The 20719-nt window shown below is 41.4% G+C and overlaps 1 protein-coding gene across 1 annotated transcript; it reads left to right on the top strand.

The window, feature by feature from the left end:
• Positions 1-977: 977 nt before the first annotated feature.
• trip11 (thyroid hormone receptor interactor 11) lies at positions 978-20566 on the top strand. Its single transcript, XM_088433911.1, has 20 exons — positions 978-1343; positions 2515-2591; positions 3056-3166; positions 3886-4188; positions 4714-4782; positions 4881-5046; positions 5143-5510; positions 5581-5679; positions 6346-6549; positions 7081-8580; positions 9106-10422; positions 11223-11363; positions 11514-11707; positions 11791-11954; positions 13182-13285; positions 13367-13466; positions 14805-14886; positions 14994-15108; positions 17892-18014; positions 18327-20566. The coding sequence occupies exons 1-20, from the start codon at positions 1205-1207 to the stop codon at positions 18660-18662; spliced, it is 5712 nt and encodes a 1903-aa protein (XP_088290037.1). The 5' UTR covers positions 978-1204; the 3' UTR covers positions 18663-20566.
• Positions 20567-20719: the final 153 nt, after the last annotated feature.

Here is a 20719-nt window from a genome sequence, read left to right as displayed (position 1 = left end):
CCATATTGTGTTCTTTTTATTCTTGTGATAGAATGTCCAAAAGATAAATGAGCCGCCCACTTTTAAATGATACAAAAAAACCCACACACATATTGTGAAAAACAAAAGAGATAAGTTAACAATTTATGTTAAATGCTTTTTTTAATGGTAAAATGTTGGAAGTTAAAAGAAATTGTGGGTGAAATACAGTGTATAAACAGTGAGACTGTCTTGTTTCAAACAAGAATAGCAAATAACTTTTGCAATAAAGGCCGGCTGAAATATTTAATTAATAAATTGTATTTATTTTCTGATTTGCTGAGATAGACTAGTTGGGTCTCTAATGAGAACAAGTGCAATAGAAAACTAATGGATATTTTTATGATTTTATGCGCACACAATACAACTTCACCATTTCCACAATGAGTTGTTGAGATAAAATCGTTTTGCATCACTTTTGCTCGTTAATATTACACCGGCGATTACATCGTACCCCATTTGATTATGGCAGTGCTTCTCAAATAGTGGGGTGGGCCCCCCTGGGGGGGGCGCGAGGTGATGGGAGGGGGGGGGGGGGGTCTTTTAGTTTCACTTGCTTCTTTTTTCCGTTTTAGACTAAGCTATAACCCGTAAAATCACAATAAAAATAATTAACAGTTGTTGAAAGTTGATTTATATTGCGTTTTTCTGTTGTTAATGTTAAAAAGGATACATGTGTAGGTATACTTAAACAATTTTCATCAATAATAATATTTATATTCAGTGCATAGACTGAGGGGGGGTGCGAAAAGTTTTCTCTTTTCTGGGGGGGGGACTGGCAAAATATAGTTGAGAAACACTGGGTTATGGTAACAGTCACCGTACGATAGTTTCACCGAGAACGCACTCGAGTGTGCTCACTGGTTCTTTAAAAATGGTTGGGCCTTCATCTCCAATCCCATAATGCATCGGGCGGTTGCGTCCACGTCACAGCTGACAGCCAGCCGGCCCCTTAATGGCTGCCGCAGCCGTGTTGGCATTCTAATGAACCGAACGAGCGAAAGCTGTTTTCTTATTGTCAAGCAAAACGAAATAGTAGCTAAATGACCTTTGTTTTTGTATTTAAAGTTTACCTTAATGTCCAAGGTCGCTAGCTAACCAAAGCTAGGCTAATTAAGCTAGCTCCGGACCCCTCCGGTCGCCCTCACCGACCCCGTCTAGTGTTGTTGTTTAGACGCCTCAAAAGATGTCATCGTGGCTTGGGGGCATCGGCTCGGGCCTTGGCCAGTCGTTGGGCCAGGTCGGTGGGAGCCTTTCGTCCTTCACTGGCCAGATCTCCAACTTTACCAAAGATATGCTGCTGGAGGGAGTGGAAGAAGTCGGAGGTAAGTCGCCACATCAGCAACATTAGCGCACCACCTTACTTTCTAGTTTTCCAAACAATTAAATATTTTTTTTAAATAACATGAATGGTGCTGACTAAGATATAATAAAATGGCTACACATGGATTTTGTCAATTGTTGTAATTGTTTTCCCCAAGTATGTGGATGTAGATCACATGGCTACTTAATTAGTTCGTCACGTGATTGTGTTTTTAAACAATGTAGACACACTTTACATCTAATGGTTTCTTAATAAGTCTAAACCACAATTTAGGAAATGTACTATGGATATAATGAGCATTACTTGATTCCTAATGCAATGCAGAGGATGTAATTGTGTAGCGTTGGCTTCCTTACGAGATCCTTATGAGATGTTGATGATGGAAGCACTCACTTGTTTTATAAAGCACTGTAGAGAATGGAACCCCATTAATTTTTTCCTCCAAAATGATGTACAACTGAACCCCACTTACACCTGGTTTAGCACTCACTAATTTGCATATTTGCATTTTTTCCTCCTACTAGTATTTATATGTCTAGGCAAATAAACTTACATAGCACATTTCATGGACAAGAAAATTTAATTTTCTTCTCACTACCAAAAGCACAATAACTGATGAGATTCAGAAGCAGAGTTGGTAAAAAACATTTTAATTCACACGTCCCCTCTTTTTCAATCTCCTCACTGAACCCAAACACACAATTACTCAATAATAATGCACTTTGACCACGTTTACAACTTACAGGTACAGTAGAATCAAAATCTTACCAGAGTAAATATTCACTTTGGGCCACCTGTCAAACTGACCCATTTTACAATACGAAGCAGTTTGACCACGTTTACAACTTACAGATACAGTAGAATCAAAACCTTACCAGAGTAAATATTCACTTTGGGCCACCTGTCAAACTGACCCATTTTAAAATACGAATACCGTATCCACTGACTCAGCCAATTCAATATATTGACTGCACAGGGCCATCAGTATGTTATTTTTTGTGTGTCATGTGAGGGTGTTCAAGCAGATTGCACGCGCCATGATCGAGGCATGTGCTTCGGGTTTGTTTCCATTCTGGAAACGCATGACATCACATTGGATGTGTTTATTGTTTTTGAATGGGGGGGAAAAAGATGGTAAGTGAGTGTTTTTCTTGTTCCCCATGTAAATGCAGATGCCGCCACAGAACTGCAGTTGTCCAATTCCAAACTGGCTGAAGTGGAGGCTTCCTTATCCTCTCAGAAATTTGAGGTTGGGTTATTATTTAACATCGATGTATTCTTATTTTTGATAGATAGATCCATAGATTCTGACTAGAAAGATGAAAGATCAAGATGAATTTAATAATTTTGGACATAGATAGTATTGGTCAGCATGTCTTTTTTAAAAAAAAATCATTAATAATTATTTTCATTTATAATTTTTGTTGTTGTTGTTTAACAAGTGCTGAAAATGGCTTAGCAAGTAAATTAAAGTGTCTTTGTAATGAAACTTTACTACACAGGGTACAGTTGGGCGTCAAGGTGGCGTCTTGTTTTGTTTCACGATAAGATTATCGTCATGCTGTTTACACGGCAGGAATGTTTAGCATCTTGTCTGCTTGCTCACTGGTGGTTTGGCAAACAGCCTGCGGACAGTTAACAAATGATATGTTGACTTTTTTTTTAATGCTTCAACACTGCCTATTCATAAGCAACTGTGTCCTTTTTCTCCAGTATGAAAGGTTGAAAAAGCTTAATGCTGAACTGGAAGAGAAGCTGGAAGCCGCGGAGATCCAAATCAAGCAGCAGTCTACTGAGTACAGGACACTTCTGCAGCAGAAAGATGTATGAACATTGACCTAAGTTGGTTAGAACTGAGTAATATTAATTTTGCCAAGGGCCGGGTGGTATTGCCATAAGATTGTATTCTTTTTACAAATGAAAAATATGAATCCAGTTCTTCACTGCCTATGAAACAAGCTTTGCAGGGATAAACTTTCCATTAGCTGACATAATGATGTTATTGTCATTTGATACAGCTTTCCGAATGGAAACAGGCTTTGCTTTTGTGCTGTAAAATGTAAATGCATATCCATATAAGTGAAGATCCATTTAACATTTATGGGACAACTGGTCCTGTGGCGCCCCCGTTGTCAAAGTATGTTGCGGGGTTTGAAGCTTTTTAACGTGGTCAATATTTTTCTCAAAATCAGTAATGATTCAGGTGATGTAGAAAAAAAAAAGTCAGCACAGTGTTTATGCTTTTTGTCTTCTGCTTAATATATTTGAGATATTGGTGTTAATGTTCCGCTCCAGATCAATTTACATTTATTTATTCATTTAATTTTTTTTCAGTATCAAACGGTTCAGTTGGTCTGAAATATTTTGTGTTTGAATAAGGATTGACACTTAAATTTAAATGTTATTTTTCTTTTGTTGATGTTTAAAAGGATACAATTTTAAGTATAATGTTACAATTTTCATAATAATTGTGTAGTTTGCAGCACACAAAAAAAAAAGGAAGCGACACACTGCAAACACTGAGGTGCTCATTTATCTTCCAGGTGGAGATCAGTCACCTGAAGGCCCGTCAAAGTGGCCTCCAGGAGGACGTTCAGAAGCTTCAGCGGTCGGTCCAGTCTGCCTCTGCCAGCCCCGTGCTGCCTGTCACCACTGCTTCTTCCAGCGTTTCCATCACGTCGTCTTTCCTGTCCCAGTCATCTGCGTCCCACCACCATCACCACGGCTTCCATGGCGACGACATGGACCTCAGTGAAGTAATCTCCTCCCAGCAGGAGATCAACCGGCTGTCCACAGAAGTGCTGAGACTAGAAGCAGAGGTGGCGCACTGGAGGCGCATGTCGCAGGTGAGGATTGCAAAATCTAGGTTACTCAAACTTACTTCCTGAGCTTTTCTGGTTGCTTTTAAAATCTCGTTTTGGTCTTTTTTTGTGGTTGCTGGTTAAATTGCTTTCACTTGATTTAAATTGAATGGACTTAAATTCCAGCTGGAAATCCCATTGAATTTAAAATTACAATTCTAAATCAGTTAAAAATAGTCTTTATTTATATTTCCCTGTATATCATTCCCCAGTTTAAATTTGAACTTGGTATTAAACTACCCCAGCATTTTTAATATTGTTGCGCACAAAGTACAGTTACATTTCAAATTATTTTAACCAATATTCAACAATTAAACAACTAAATTGAAAAAGTCGAAATTTGTTCATTTTGTAGTTTATATGTATAATTGAATTTGGAAATTCAGTGTAAAAGTTCAATCAACAATTACACAAACAAAAATAGCCATAACAATTTTACTTTTGGTAGAAATATTAAATTCAATTAAATATACAATTGATGAGATAACAGTTTTCAAATTGCTCTTTCAGGCATCGACAGCAGCGGGGGCAGGTAATTCCGACCAAGGTGAGATTCTCAAACTTCAAAAAACAGTTCAGGTAAATTCAACATTTTCTTCATCCCAGTAAAATAAAGAGCTGGCACCACAATTTAGTAACAATGTGAGATTTGACATCCACTGTTTGTGATTTTGCAGGAATTGCGGGACAAGCTGAGCCGCGAGGTAGACGAGCACCAGCACGAGCTCGCCGCCCTGCAGGACGCTCAGCGCCAGAAGATATCCGACCTCAGCCGGCGCCACCGGGATGAGCTGGCTGAGTATGAGGAGAGGATCGAGGAGCTGGAGGAACAGCTACAGAACGGTCTGGAGATGTTTTGAAATGTGACCCCCACAAATGAGTTTAGTGAATGCCTGCTCAGCCATTTGTCAACTAACTTCTTCAAATGTTCCTCCACAGGCGGCTCGCCAGCCAGCTCTCCATCCAACCCTGCCAAAGATCTGGAGCTGCAGACCACTGTCACAGCCCTGCGCGAGGCCGCTGAGGAGCAGGAGGCACGTCTTTCCAAATTGTCTGCAGACTTGGAGGAGGCGCAGACGGTCCGGGCCACGCTACAGTCCGAGAGAGACGACGCCCAGGAGGAGAACTTAGCGCTTCTGCAGAACTACGCTCGACTGCAGGCCTCGGTGGAAGAGCTTCAGAAGCGAGTGCGAGAGCAGGAGGGAAAAGCCGTGCAGAAGGCTCAGCTGGAGCATGAGATCCAAGTGCTAAGGGACAACCTCGCTGGTGCCGAAAAGGAAACGGAGAGACTGAAAAGCCTGCTTGAAGTAAGCCGAAGTTTACCCGTGACCGCTCACGAATAGTTTTCAGAGTAATGAAATTATTTTCACAAATCAGGCAAAGCCACAGGAGGAAGTCGAACATGCCGATATTTTAGAACTGAACACCATCATCGGCACACTAAGAGAAGAGAAGGAGGCCCTGGAGCAAGAAAAGGTGTGATCATGAAAATATCAAGTCAGTGGCACATCTGGCTGCACACATCAAGTTACGCGCGTCATGTGTTACAAAATTCTTGCCATTGCTTATTATTTATTAATATGAACATGATTGCTAGAAATAATCTATGGTCTTAAAAGACAGTAATATGATTGATCACAAGTGAGAAAACTGCTCTATTTATTATGAATTTATTCCAACTTGCGTATGAACAAGCCCATACTATTAACTGTATTTGAATGCAGAATGTAATGTCGAGCATGGGTTCATGATTGTGTGCATGCTAGATACCTTGGGGGTTAAGTGAAGGCACTATACAAAAGGTATGCGAGATTCCAACAGGGTTTCTGCAAGTATTACCAAATCTTAATACCGGTAATGCTTTTTAATGCCATGAGAGGAACAGTACATTTCCCTTTCAAATTAAGAGCAAATTAATTGGAACATGAGGCACGTAACTAGTAAATTGTGTTACAATTTATGGTACATAATTGAAAAAAGGTTGAGAACCTAAGTGTCTTATGAATTAATATGATCACTTCGCACCAGTTTTTCATGATAACTGTCACCCTGTAGTATATAAAAATAAGCATGACTAAAAATAATAATCGTCTCTTCATCATCAGACATGTGATTTATGGTTTATTTGTTTCTCTCACAAAGCTCACGCTGCAGCAAAGACTGACCGCAGCTGAGGAAAAGGTCACTGTGGTTGGCACAGCTGCACCTTCCCAAAGCCAGTCAGTGGAAGACTTGAATGAAGAGCTGGAAAGACATGATAGGACGCTGAAGGCCACGCAGGAGGAACGTGACACTCTGCTGACTGAGCTGGAGGAGCTAGACAGGCAAAACCAGGAAGCAACACAGGTTGACCTAACTTTGTTCCACTGTAGAAAAGCATTCACTCTTGCTCTATATTTGTGACATTTGAGCAGCAATTTTTAACATTTCCCAAACTACATTTTTCCCAATAAGCTCACATTTTCTTTGACAAAAACTTGTTTTACATTTTCTTTGACAAAAACTTGATTAAAGTTAATTGTGGTAATTTCAAAAATGTACAATAACACCATATTTCTTTCCATTTTTCTATGTTTATAGAATTATTCAAGCTATTTCAACTTAAAAATATTGAACTGATTTATAACAGTTCTTAACGATGACTAAAACTACCACATTTATTTCCAATATTTATATTTATATTCAATATTTCAGAGGGACAACAAATTTCATAAAACTGCATATAATCAAGCATGTACAGTATATAATCAAGGAGTAAAAGTCAAACCAATTATTTTATTTCAATACAATGATCAATTAGTTGTTGATTAATTGTTGCACATCTCTAAATTAAAAGTTCAGTTTTTACAAATTTTTCATTCTGCTTTTCTTTCCCAGCATCTGATCTCAGTGAAGGAGCAGCTGAAGAAGGTCGAGATGGAGAATAGTGCCACCAAAGCTCGGAATAGCATGCTTGAGCAGGAACTGGAGTCCCATAAAGAGAAGAATAGTCAGAGTGCCTTTACGCTCAACGACCTCCACATGAGCAAGCAGCAGCTGGAGGACACTGTTCGTGATCTGAAGGACAAGCTGAAAAAAGCTCAGGAACAGACAAAAGAGGCCCGCAAAGAAACATCAGAGCTGAAGAAGAGCTTGCAGGAGAAAGACGAGCACCTGTTAGCAGCAAAAGAAGCACTTTATCAGACGGAAAAGGCAAAAACGGATGGAAGTGAGCTGGCGGTAAAAGAGAGAGAACTTTCAGATCTTCAACGAGAGCTGGAGAAAGTGATATCAGAGGACTTTGAGCTGAAAATGGAGAACAGTAAGTTGAAAGAGGCCATGAAGAAAGTTGAGGACTCCTTGAAGGAGAATCAAACAACTGCGAATAGGACATTGCGAGAGAAGGACACGCGCATCGAAGCCCTCAAGCTAGAGAAAGAGCAGCTGGACCGTGAGCTGCAGCGGGCTGAGCGCTCGCTTGCAGAAGGTGCAAAGCAGTACCAGCGAACCGTGGACGAGCTGAGCCGAGCGCACTCGATGGACGCCTCGGCTCTGCAGAAGGAGCACGAACGCGCCGTCAAGCTCATACAGGAGAAGGACACGGAGATCGCTCAGCTGCGTCTGGACGCCGAGCAGCTTGCCGCCGACCACCGGGACACCAACGAGATGCTCGCTATCACCGTTGCTGGACAGGAGCAGTTGACGGACCTGCTCCAGGAGAAGGACGCCTTCGCCGAGACGCTGAAGCAGAACGCAGCAGACGCACGGGCTGAGCTTGAAGCGAGCGTCGCAGCGGCGAGGAGGGAGACTGAGGTACTCAGGGAAGCGTTGGAGGAGAAGGACAAACAGTTGGCGGGCATGAAGGAGGACAACAGCCACTTGAAGGAGGAGATGGACCGCGTGCGCGATCAGCAGAGCAGACCTCCGCGCACCCTGGACATCATCACTGAGCTGGAAGCCGAGATCACCCAGCTCAAGTCGTCCAGAGGCGGCCTGGAGGAGGAGGTGCGGGATCTCCGGCGGCGCTTGGAGGAGCAGGAGGCCTCGCTCCTCAGCTCTCGTAGCGAGCTGGAACAGGCCTCGCTAAACTTTGACAGGCTGCTTCAGGCCAGGGATCAGGAGCTGGCTGGACTACGGCGGAACCTGGAGAGTCGAAGTCCCGCCGAGCCCGCACTGGAGCAGGGGGATGTCATACTGCAAGAAGACAAGACTGTGTCTTTGAACCAGGAGAACGACAACGAGAAGCATGATCTCTCCAAGGTGGAGCTTGAGCGGCTGGTCAAGGGCATGAAGGAGAAGGAGACGGAAATCAGCCAGCTCAACGAAAAGAACTTGTCCCTCACCAGGCAGCTGGACCAGATGGCGCTATCCCGTGATGAAGTGGGGAAGCTCTCCCAGGTAATCTTGCAGAAGGTTCTGGAGATCCAGAACCTTTCATGCATTTAACAGTGTCATAAAACGATAATTACTTATTCAATAGGGATGAGCGAGTCCTTACGATGGTTGCCGATATTCCTATCAACCGATCTCTTGTAGCCGTTTACAAATCCAAAACTACAAATGATGAATTAGAGGAATATAAAATTGCTGTTGAGTTACTAAAATTTTAAGGAAAATGCTTTATTGGAATGGAATAGATGACCTTTTATTGTTATTTTTTATTGGGGAGGGGGTAATTTTTTGTATCAAAACTGCTACCAGTATCTGTACTTGCTATTGGTATCAGTTCAGAAAAGTGGTTCAGAATGTCCCTGTTTCAGCAGTTAAAAGTGCATTAGTCCCTAATTTCTTGGTGTCGTATTGTTGCAAATATGTAGTACTCCTATATGATAGTATTTAAAAACTATTTTTATAGTGGTAGTAATGTTCTTATTGAAAAAAAAAATACATAAAATAGTAATGACAGATTTTTGGGTATTTCAGGTGATCCTGCAGAAGGACTTGGAGATCCAGGCCCTTCACGCACGAGTGACTATGGGTGGCGGCAATCAGGACGTCCTCTTCCTCCAGCAGCAATTGCAGGCGTACGCTGTTGAGAGGGAGCAGGTCCTCGCCGTGCTCAATGAGAAGACCCGAGAGAACAGCCAGCTCCGCTCCGACTATCACCGCCTCATGGACATCATGGCGGGCAAGGAGGCGGCGCTGCTTAAGTTGCAGCAGGAAAACCAGCGGCTCTCCAACTCCAGTGACCCCTCAGGGAGCCAGGAGATGTTCAAGGAGACCATCCAGAATCTGTCTCGCATCATCCGGGAGAAGGACATTGAGATCGACGCGCTGACGCAGAAGTGCCAGACGCTGGTGACTGTGTTGCAGTCGTCGAGTGGGGACGACTCCGGCGGGGGCGGGGTCAGCAGCAACCAGTTTGAAGAGCTGCTGAAGGAACGTGATACCCTCAAGCAGCAGGTAAAGAAGATGGAGGAATGGAAGCAGCAGGTGATGACCACAGTCAAGAACATGCAGCACGAGTCGGCGCAACTTCAGGAGGAACTTGTCAAGCTCCAGGCTCAGGTGTCGGCTGATGGCGACGCTGGCTCCAAACTCTCGGTGGACTATACCAGGCTCATCCAGAACTATGAGGAGAAGGAGCAACGGCTGGGCAGCTTGAGTTTGGAGCTCGCCCAGCTCCAGAAGAACCTCAGCCAACTCAACACCACCAAAGATCTCCTGCTGGGCCGCCTAGACCATGCGGCTCCAGAAAGCAAAGCTCAGTTGGGCGTGGTCGACACTGCGAGTCAAGACCTGACATCCCTTCAAGCCAAGCTGGCCGAGCGGGAGAACCTGATCCGGACCCTCCAGGAGAACAACCACCGGCTCTCCTGCTCGGCTTCCTCCTCTGAGAGTGAGCAGAGGAACCATGCCGCCGAGCTCCAGCAAGTCCAAGCCAGCTTAGAGGCGCTGCAGAGGTCCGTCCGGGACAAGGATCTGCTCATCAAGAGTAAAGGGGACCAGCTGGCTCGGGTGGGCGAGGCGCTACGTAACCGCGAGAGTGACAACGAGGTGCTGAAGCAGGCAGTCACCAACTTGAAGGAACGTGCTCTCATTCTGGAGATGGACGGCAAGACTCTGAAGGAAGAGAACGATAAGGTGGCAGCACGCTCGCGGGAGAAAGAGTCAGAGTTCCGCGCGCTGCAGGAGACCAACATGCAGGTGTCCATGTTGCTGCGTGAGCGAGAGTTTGAGCTCAATGCCATGCGGGACAAAGCTGCCACTGTGGAGAAGATGCTCAAGGACAAAGAACAGGTCCGTTTACGGCCCACTCGCCACTTTTAAAGAGGAGGTGGAGCCATAAATGTTCCCTTTCTGATTAATATTACGCTGTGAAACAAATTAAGTAGTAAAAAGTTCATGTTTTGACTATAGTCAGCTAAATTACTTTATGTACAATTAATACTTTTAAAAGCACATTATACCAGTTGCTGTCATCTGAAAATAACTCATGCTCAAGGCATGCTCAGGTAATGCCCAATCACGGCTCACCTGCTTTGTAGGTTTTGTCATGTGACGTTAACAAGCTGAGCTGTAATTGGTCATTACCTTTTTACCAAAATGATTTGTTTGTTTTAAAGCATTATTTGTCCATTAAAACCTATGTGTATATAGCCATTTTCAGTCGTAAATCATTCATATTTTGTCTATAATTACTTGGATAAGTTCAACATTGATCGTGACATCACATGTACTCATGAACATGATGTCATTCCTACTTGACGGCAAGTGGAAAAATCGTTTTTTAAAAGTATTTATTGTTCTCGACATGCTGTATAAGTTATAAGTATCAAATTAATTATAGACTATGAATATTTTTACTGCTGAAAATGGCTAAAGAAGAAAATGCATTCTTTTTATTTTTTGTACAAACACAATATTAAACAGAAAGCTGAGTTTAGACAAAAAATCTAAAGTCTAAAATCTTAAAATAAAGAACATAGTTACCCTTAAAGGACATGTGTTGCCTTCCACCGGGGAAAATAGCAATTTTTACCACAATTTAAATTTGATTTTTTTGTCTCAAGCGTGGTTTGTTGTTGTCTCTGGCACAGGGTAAATCGGGTGAGCTAAATCAACTCCTGAACGAAATCAAGTCCATGCAGGACAAAGCGGTGGCCTTCCAGCAGGAGCGCGACCAGGTGGTCATGGCGCTCAAGCAGAAGCAAATGGAGACCACAGCGTTACAGACTGAGGTGGGGATATTCAATTCACAATGCTTTGTCACAAAGGAATACTTGTCTTGCAGATAAAAACTAGGCTGAATCTGATATTTGGCGGAGTTTATTCTGATAAACGATTAATGGCCGATACTGAACAAGCTGAATAAAAATATCTACATGCAGCTGCAGCACATGCGGGATAAAGAGCAGCGTCTCAACCTGGAGCTGGAAAGGCTGCGCAACCACCTGTTAGAAATCGAGGACTCGTATACGCGGGAGGCCCTCGCCGCCGAGGACCGTGAGACCGATCTGCGGCGGCGCGTAGCCCTGCTGGAAGAGCGGCTGGCCACGTCCTCCAGCGCGGTGGAAAATGCCAGGTCTCTAGCAAGCCCGACTCCAGTGCGACTAATATAATCGATTATCTTTTTTTTTTAAATGAATGTTTTCATTGTATTTGTAGTCAGCAGGCCAGCATGCAGGTTGAATCTCTGCAGGAGCAACTTAACGGCGTGGTGAAGCAGCGGGATGATGTCCTCCTGCAGCTTGGGACCTCCCAGGAGCAGGTCAAGCAGTATGCTATTTCCCTCTCCAACCTGCAGATGGTGCTAGAGCAATTCCAACAAGGCAAGGATCGTCATCGTTGCAGCTTTTTTCATGATTAAATCTCATTACTGTAGTATAAACCACTAAATTCTCATATTTAAGATATCAAAATGTTGTCAGAAAATACACACTAGAAAAATTTAACTTTATTTGCGTCAACTCAGACACTGTAAATGGTGGCAGGTGTGTTCTGATTTATTACACATCATTTTTAAAATAACTTGTTTACGCTGAACACAACTATTTTCTTCCGTTCTAAGAGGATGTGCACACTTGTGTAGCCTCACGTCAGTTTCTATTTGTACTAATCTTGAAAAATTGCATATATTATAATCCACTCTTGACCAAGATAAATAATTTCAAAAGTTTTTTTTCAACATATTCATATGTAGAAATATGCCATTTGAATGACAGGGTGTAACAGTGGCGGAGCCATGGGGACCATGGAGTGGCCGGCCACCAGTTGTGACTTTTTTGCCACCCTTTTGGTCACTGCTACACTTTAGAGGCAACTTTATTAGTTGTGATTTTACTGCCATTTTTACATGCATGCTGTAAAAATGCATGCTGCTTTGACCATTGATCTTCTTTTTTATTATTTTTATTTAATTGCGTGTTAAATTCCTTTTAATACATTATTATTTATTTCATGAAAGCCACACTGTACATGGCATGGTTAAGAATGATACGCTTTTTTTCTTTAATCAAAACAAATGATATATATATTTTTTTTCAAAGCATTTGATTTTTTTTTAGGCTTCTTTAATTGTGTTTTTTGCTAAACAAATACCGGTAGATTTTTTTTTCTGCATTTCACATGTCAAAGCAACAAACTAAGCAGAGCTACATTGTTGTTGAATGCTCAGATGAGCATTGGCTTCTAATATATGCCGGTTTCCACAAAATTTTCCTGCTCATAGCTTGGCAGCTAAACAAAGCAAGTTCTGCCGCTTTTCTTATTTGGGTCTACTGCATCCTTAAACATCATCAAGTCATTGCCAAAAGCTAACCAGAGCTGCAGTTTTGTTGCACGGATCATTATCACAAGCATACCTACCAGAGCTTTTTCTGACCCTTACTTATAATATTGTTACAAAAAGTACAGAAATAAGGTAACGGGTTAACATGCTCATTGTGTGGCAATTTGGCTGTGTGGGCCAAAGCATGTCACAAAAATTCTATTAAAACACCTGATTTTTAAAAACAAACAAAAAAAATCATAATGCTGGCTGTTTTGCTGCTTTTCAGAGGAGAAAGCCATGTATTCTGCAGAGCTGGACAAGCTCAGGAAGGAAAAGGATGAGTGGCGGAGGAAGACAGAGACGCTAGAGGATCAAGCTTCTGCCCTTCAGGTTCTTTTATTGTTTCATGTTTCATTGGTGCCAAAGTAGCAACATTTCACCAGACTCTAGACAATGATGCTCATGTTGCAGATGAACCTCGACGAGGCCAACGCGGCGCTGGAGTCTGCTTCTCGCCTCACCGACCAGCTGGACTTTAAGGAGGAGCAGATTGAGGAGCTGAAGCAGCAAGGTGATCTCATGGGCAAGCTTCGCCTTTAAGGTCCGACAGAGAGAAAAACAATAGTCAACCCTTTGAGGGGGAAATTCCACCATACACTCTGTGACCAATTTCCTTAATTTTGTAGTTGGTGGCTGGTCCACCTCCAGATTCGAACCTCGCCCCTACTGCCTTTGGCTTTTCCCTCTAACGACAATAAAGTTGTTTTCTTTTGGCTTGGAATAAAACAAATGAGCCAAGGACTTTTCCAACATCACATATGAAGGCCTCCTTGTGTTGGGTACAAGGCTCTCGCGCCCTCTCCCTCTGTGCCTCTCTTGCTCTGAGGCCTGTATAACAAAAAATATATACCGGTATATAGTTTTCTGGACCCCCTCCTAAAAAAAAGTGAAAAATGTTGTATGTCCAACAATATATTATTTTCACATTCAAGAGAGTAATTAATAGGCTGTCACTATCAAATATTTATGGAATTGATAATGCTGTTATTTTCTCGATTAATTGAATACTCAGATAAAATACAGAAAAATTGTATTTTGCCTTAGTGTGTTGCAAAACCATTTTCTCTCAATACTATTTATTAACCAATTACTGTTTATTTCGTATTGTTTTGTAGAAAAAACAAACAATTAGGCAATTCCACACAAGGAGGATTGATGTATTCTCCAAACGTTTTGTAAATGATTCAGTTACTGCTTTGTTCATTGTCTTCCAAAGTAAAAGCAAATGTTAGCAAATGTCCTTTTTTAATTTAAATGCAAAACATAATGAGTCTGCTTTAATGAAAGACTGAAGAAATCAGAGAAGAATTTATCTTGAGAGGCTGGAATTTTGAGTTACAATCGCTCTAAACGATTACTTGATTATTTAAAACTTTTAATTTGTATTAAGCCATTACTTGTCGATTAGCTATTCATTTTGGCAGCTCGATTAATTAACCAGTTGGAAATGATGACAAATCAGGCTTAAGACATTTTGGTTTCAAAAGTTAACAATTTTTACATTAGGAATGATAACTGCCAAAAATGTAAAAACTTTATGAATGATTCCTACTGGCTGTGGTTAAAACATAATGTTTCTTTTTGAAAACACGATCTGAGGACTTTTCCTACATCACCTCTGAAGTCCTTCTTGACCTCTGGGCGAAACCTTTTCCCACGCTTTTGTTTTGACGCGAATGAAACATCTGATAAGACTCCGTCTTGATTGGTTGTGTTTTTGTAGACCTGCTGTATGTGCTCTTTTGTTTGCCCTTCTTATCTGCCTGCACCCTATAGTCCATGTAGGATATTTGGTGTCTATGAATGTGTGTGCTGCTCAGCTAACGTGCTTGTGTGTCTGTGTTTGTAGTGGGCGTGAGACAAGAGATGTTGGAGGAGGCCCAAAAGAAATTGATGAACCTGCTGAATAGCACCGAGGGCAAGATTGACAAGTCGGTGACCTTACAGCAGCTGGTTTATGCTAATTGCTATAATGCACTCATTTCATATATTAAGAATGAAATATAGGTTGTACGGAACATCATGTGTTTACTTTTAGGGCCTTGATGAGGAACCTACTCCAGGGTTATTTCCACACGCCCAAAAACAAGCGCATGGACGTTCTGAGGCTCATGGGTAGCGTGCTGGGGCTGAGCCGAGAGGACGTGGAAAAGGTCAGAGATTAATTGAGCCATTTTTGCTTCAAATGAATGACATCAGTGCGGTTCAATTTGCACGCCCAAATAACGCCGCTACTGTTGCGACGCGCCTCGTAAACGCACAAACTCAGCATAGTGTGTTTTCAATAAACCCATTCAGTAATGTTCCATTAACTCAATATGCCATATATATTCCCCCCCCCAAAAAAAAGTCTTTATTTTTTAAGTACACATGGAAACAAAAACCTTGAGTCAGTTTCTTGATTTCTTTTTGTTGTGGTGCTACAAATTAAGAATTCGATTTCCCAGATGAAAAATTCAAAACAGAATCTAATGATGCATTGTTATGAAAAAGTGCTGAAATGGGCACATTTAGATGCTCATAGACAGCGTTCAGACTTTTTCTTTTTTCTCCCAAATGTTGAGCATGGCATTCATGACCGTGATGACTGTGGGCGGAGCTAGGGTATTGAGACCAAGCAAAAGCTACTGGGCGTTGACAATTTACTGATTTTTTTTTTTTTGGGGGGGGGGCTCCTTTGCATTTCAAAAAGGGGCAAGAAACATATTTTAACCAATGCATTTTGCAAATTACCTGAAATTTTAATGACAGTGTGTATACTTTAATACCTTATTTAATGTCACATGCAATGCCAGTGGTGAACTAATAGAATGCAAAGTTTTTTTTGTCTTTATTAAACTCGGCGCAGAGTGGTGTCTCAAAGACCATGTTTAGCAAAGGTCTTTTCTTTTGGATATTTTTAGCAGGAACAAAATGTTTTTTGTTGTTAATTATAAACGTTAACAATTACTCGATCCGTCATTATATTAGAAAAAAATGTACATCAACGTGCATCGACTCATTCAGTGCCGACTCCTTTACCCTATTATTTGAAATAAAATACTGTCAATAAGTATCTGACATTCAATATCTGGTCTCGGTAAAGACGAATAAACACGTCATAGGGATTGAATGAGTTCAAATTTATAGTGGGTTTTTCTAATGACTGATTTTTAGGTAATAGCGTTAAATTCTACACGCTGGGTTAAAAAGGGTTAAAAAATGAATATGGATATGCTTATACCACTTTTGACAAGAACTTAGTTAAAAACCATGCAGTGAAAGAAAAAAAAAATCATAAAAAATTGGCCACGAAAAAGCTGAAAGGGTCATTAAATCCAACAAGGCCTGTGGGTTGTTAAAAAGAGCTGCAATATGCTTGGAACACGCGTTTAGAAATGTAAATTAGCTCTTAGCGGCCAGGCGAAACCCCAAAAACTTCCACGAAAGGCAGGGGGGGGGGCTATTCTATCTTAACCAGAAGGTCTGGCAGCAGCCCAGAGGAACCATTCCAACACTCCTAAAGGGAACCAGAGACGGCAAATTGGCTTACTGAGCCCCCTAAGACAAAGAACATTTTTATGGTGTTGCACTTTTGTCATGGCGAGTCCCTCGACTCATTTTTTTTCAACTTTGATTTTTTTTCTAAACACACCAAAGTTCCTCCTCGTTCTTGTTTACATCCCCCTTACTAAGTGCATCCAGCTGCGAGCGAGCGACGAGGGAGAATGACAGCGCGGTGAGACCGCTTCCTCTTGAAACGACACGTCAAGTCAGCAAAAACCTTCGTGGATTCTAATTATGCGGAGGGAAATGAGGCCCATTATGTCTTCGTGAACTTGTCTCAGCCTTCTCCCGCAAAATTGGCACAACACGTCTGGCATTTGTCAGCCTTTTGATTTCCGCAGAACCCGATGGCGGGCACTGACTTGCTTTTACACTGAGACATGTCATTTCGCTATTAGATAATAAGATGATGTCAGTGTGAACATCTGGTGTGACATATTACAATGTGTCCCTACTATGTAACAGTTAATCGTTTGGGGCCTAGTTTATTGCTTTCAATTGACATTTTTTTTTTTTTTTTTAATTGTCATTTTTGTTGTTTTCTTTTTCTAGTTTCAAAGCTTGTAACAGTACAGTATCGAAACCGGAAATCAGGACACTCAAAACCTTACGAGCTCACAATGCTACCAAACTTGATTTACTATAGTTACAATAGTGACTAGTGTGCATTGTGTAATGCTAACATTTGATGCAAAACATTTGATGAGCTAATAAATATTAGCAGTGTTGTACCCTTTTAAAGGAGAACTCAGGGAAAATGTTTTCTTTGAAATGTAATGTCAGCCCTGATTTCTCAATCTGGCTGGCTGATTTAACTAATTCAGTGCCAGCAATTTTAGACCCTCGTTAATTAAACTACTTTGAAAAAATGTAAATAACTATCAAGGTTTAAGTGTTTGGACTCCTAAAAAAACAAAAATATGTCTATAGGATTGCATGAGTTGTAGTCAATATAAGGTCTTTTAATATCTGCCCTTATTTTTGTATATTTTTACACGTTAGCACATTTGACAATGATAATGATGACCCCCCCCCCAAAAAAAAAAAGAATAAGCAAAATTGGCCCTTTTTTCAGATTTTTCTGCCTGTTGTAAAAGTGTAGTTCAACAAATGCTAAGGATAAAATACTATATAAGTCATATGCGCTACTTGCAATACTGGCTTTTGTAAGCATTAAAGGATAAGAGAATGTTTTTACTGCATATTTTTTTTCATTCTTTGACAGATTCATCGATTTTATCAAAATTTGATCAGCGTCTGTTATCTTTGTACATGTAGTGTTTTTAGAAACAAATCTCAGTTTCCAGGAACTCTTAACATTTTTATTGTAAGGCCATATCGCCCAGCCGTCGTTATTATTGATTTCCCCATGTCATCTTTTGCGGTCCAGATGCTGGAGGATGACACGGCCCGCGGCGTGAGCGGCTGGGTGTCCAGCTGGCTTGGTGGCCGAAGCGCGCAGAGTGTCCCCAACACTCCTCAGAGGCCCACCAGCGGACACAGCTTTAATTCGGTAAGAAGAACCAACGCTGACATAATCCGGTGACTTCATCACTATCCCATCGGGCGGCCGTCAATTGTTTATTACAGTGATTCTATATTTGCATATCATTTTTTTTCATGGTGATTTATGATAATAAATAGAAGTGCCTTGAGATAAAATAGTGGCCATAAAACAAATTAAACTTGTATCACAAGGCACCACTGTATGTCCCTCAACTGATAAACCTGAAGAGAATCATGAATTTTAAATGATTTTTTTAAGCTGCAATTTACAGAAGCCAGTTTGAGAAGTCATTGTTCTTTTTCTTTTTTTCTGTGGCAGTCTTTTTCAGAGATGTTTGTCAAGTTCCTCGAAACTGAGTCAAGGCCGTCGCTCCCCCCACCTAAGCTTCCCATACTGGATATCAAACCTCTGAGCGCCCCGCCCTCCAGGAAAACGCCGGCGAGTGGCACGGTGGCCGGCAAGTCCGGCAACCCCTTCCTGGCGCCGCGCTCCGCTGCCGTGCCCCTACTGGGCACCGGCACCGCCATCTCTGGGGGGGCCGGCGGGCACCTGCTGATGAAACCCATCTCGGACGCTTTGCCCACCTTCACGCCAGTGCCCGTGTCGGCCGAGGCTAGCGGCGGCGCTGTGCTCAAGGACCTTTTGAAGCAGTGAGGTGGAAGATGATGTTTGTCCTATGCAGATGAATCAAAGTGCTTCTTTAAAAAACAAAAAACACACACGCGCAACAATATATAATGCAATTTAAAATCAAATGGTTGAAATCCCCCAAAATGGTGGTTTCAGACCAAAATGGCCGACTTTCTGTTTGTGTTGGGGTCTAGTTATTTAAGACCGCTTTTGGCACCGTACACTCGTTCTCTATTCCCGAATCAGTACGTAGCGCTGCCTTGTCGCAAAAGTGACCCGATGCACACATTTTTCAAACTTAAAAATTCTCACTCTCAAAGCGCCAAATTGGTTGTCAATTGGTTCAGTTCAGCCAGTTCCTTTTTGAGTCAAAAAATGTGTCCCTATTTGCAAATTTCTTTTGTATTTGAAAAGTTAAATCCTTCAGAAAAGGCTATGTAGTTGCTCAAGCAATAACGCAGAGATATGATTTTTATCCTAGACTTCTTATGTAGTTCTATTATCTATTGGCTAAATTTTCTGGCAAATCAAACTTTACCGTCATGCTTAATCCACAAAATGTTTTTAATTTCTAGTCGACCATCTATTAACTCATTCAGTGCCAACTATTTTCAGATCATTGTTTACCCTAATAACTAAAGAAAAAAGAAATCATCTCAGTACTTGGGATTTAGTTTCTGGACTGTGAAGATACATATTTAAATATGTTATGGGGATTGAATGAGATAAATTAGATGTGCTCTAAGTGTGGTAGTAACCAGATACATTCTCTTGTAGTCTTTGCGACCACCTGGAAATGAGTAAAATTTGCCAGTTTCCTGTCCCTTAAAACATTTTTTCACGTCTACTTGTGATCAACGAGTCTACCATATTTCATGTTCAGTGACTGCATTTGTGCAGGAGTTCGGTCGTTTGTGTTTTATGGCAGTCAGATTTCCCATTGACTAAAATGAAGTCTTTCCAATTTAGCATAAGCTATCTAGCTAGTATATACAGTACATGCCTCAGGACTTACAGCAATTTGGAATATTTTAATTTTTTTCCATGTGGGTTCTTGTGACTTTTGTGCAGGGCTGTTGTTAAAACGGCTTAAAACAAAGTGATAAATTTCTTGTCTTTTTCAGACAGCCCATAATTCCCATTTGCTTCTGTCTCATTTGAACGAACCCACTGCGGGACAACAATCGACCATAAAGGCTAAGTTTAGAAGAGGGGGGCAGATTTCAGCAGGAATGCACCCCAAATTTCATGTCACTAAGGTAAATGAGCTTATCTGATTTGACCCACTACTTGACAACAATCTCCCATGTAGGCCACATTTATAAGTGAGGAAAAAGAACATTCAAATTTAATTTTCCTTCAGGAAAACTGGTTAGTTTGAATTAACCTACTACTTGACAGCAATCAACCATAATTGTTTGGAAGTGGACAAAGGCACATTTTAAAAAGTATTTTAAACTTGTCCCGCTGCATTTTGTCCAACTCAAGTGACCTTGCAAACATCTAAGTTTTCAGCGTGCTTTTTTTGTTTGTCTGTCTTATTTTATGTCAATAATGTCGAGCATGCAAAGCAAGCCAAATTGCCAAGCATTCTGCAGTTGCAGAATTCCTCAGTGGACTACGCAACATGTGTTGAAGTCATAAAGGGCGGACATTAGCAATGCTACTATTAGTTGTACATGTTATTGGGTGGGATTTTATTTTATTTTATTTTTTTTCCTTCTACCTATGGCACCGGTTATGAATTAGGACATCCAAGTGCCTGCTATTTTGTGCAAATAACTTGTATAATCAGAAGTGTACATGCTTGATAGGAATATTTATATTTACAGATTTGTTTGTATATTTATCTTACTGTACATTCAGATTGTTTTTGTAAATTGGAGTAATGGTTAAAAAAAAAGAAATAAAAGTACTTCAGTCCCCTGTTGGTGGCTTAGTTTGACGTGAGCGGGGGTGGAGGGGGGCGGGGGCGTCCGTGATCTGATGGGATCCAGCTGTGGAGTGAGGCAGGGGGTGGGAATCATAGCTAAATCAACTTTTTTTTCAAAAGTGGCGACACCAGTAGCACCTCGGTCCAC

The sequence above is a fragment of the Hippichthys cyanospilos genome, chromosome 14, assembly GCF_059441005.1.
Source record: "Hippichthys cyanospilos isolate Australia breed blue-spotted pipefish chromosome 14, RoL_Hcya_1.0, whole genome shotgun sequence".
NCBI lineage: Eukaryota > Metazoa > Chordata > Actinopteri > Syngnathiformes > Syngnathidae > Hippichthys > Hippichthys cyanospilos.
Note: the sequence above shows the minus strand (reverse complement) of the source record. Positions and strands in the feature narration are given on the sequence as shown.

What these genes read in the sequence shown, in the direction of transcription:
- trip11 (XM_088433911.1), top strand. Translation starts at nt 1,205, where the DNA reads ATGTCATCGTGGCTTGGGGGCATCGGCTCGGGCCTTGGCCAGTCGTTG. An exon ending in GGGAGTGGAAGAAGTCGGAG is followed by an intron (nt 1,344 to 2,514) that starts GTAAGTCGCCAC and finishes ATGTAAATGCAG; the next exon opens with ATGCCGCCACAGAACTGCAG. An exon ending in TGAGGAGCTGAAGCAGCAAG is followed by an intron (nt 13,467 to 14,804) that starts GTGATCTCATGG and finishes CTGTGTTTGTAG; the next exon opens with TGGGCGTGAGACAAGAGATG.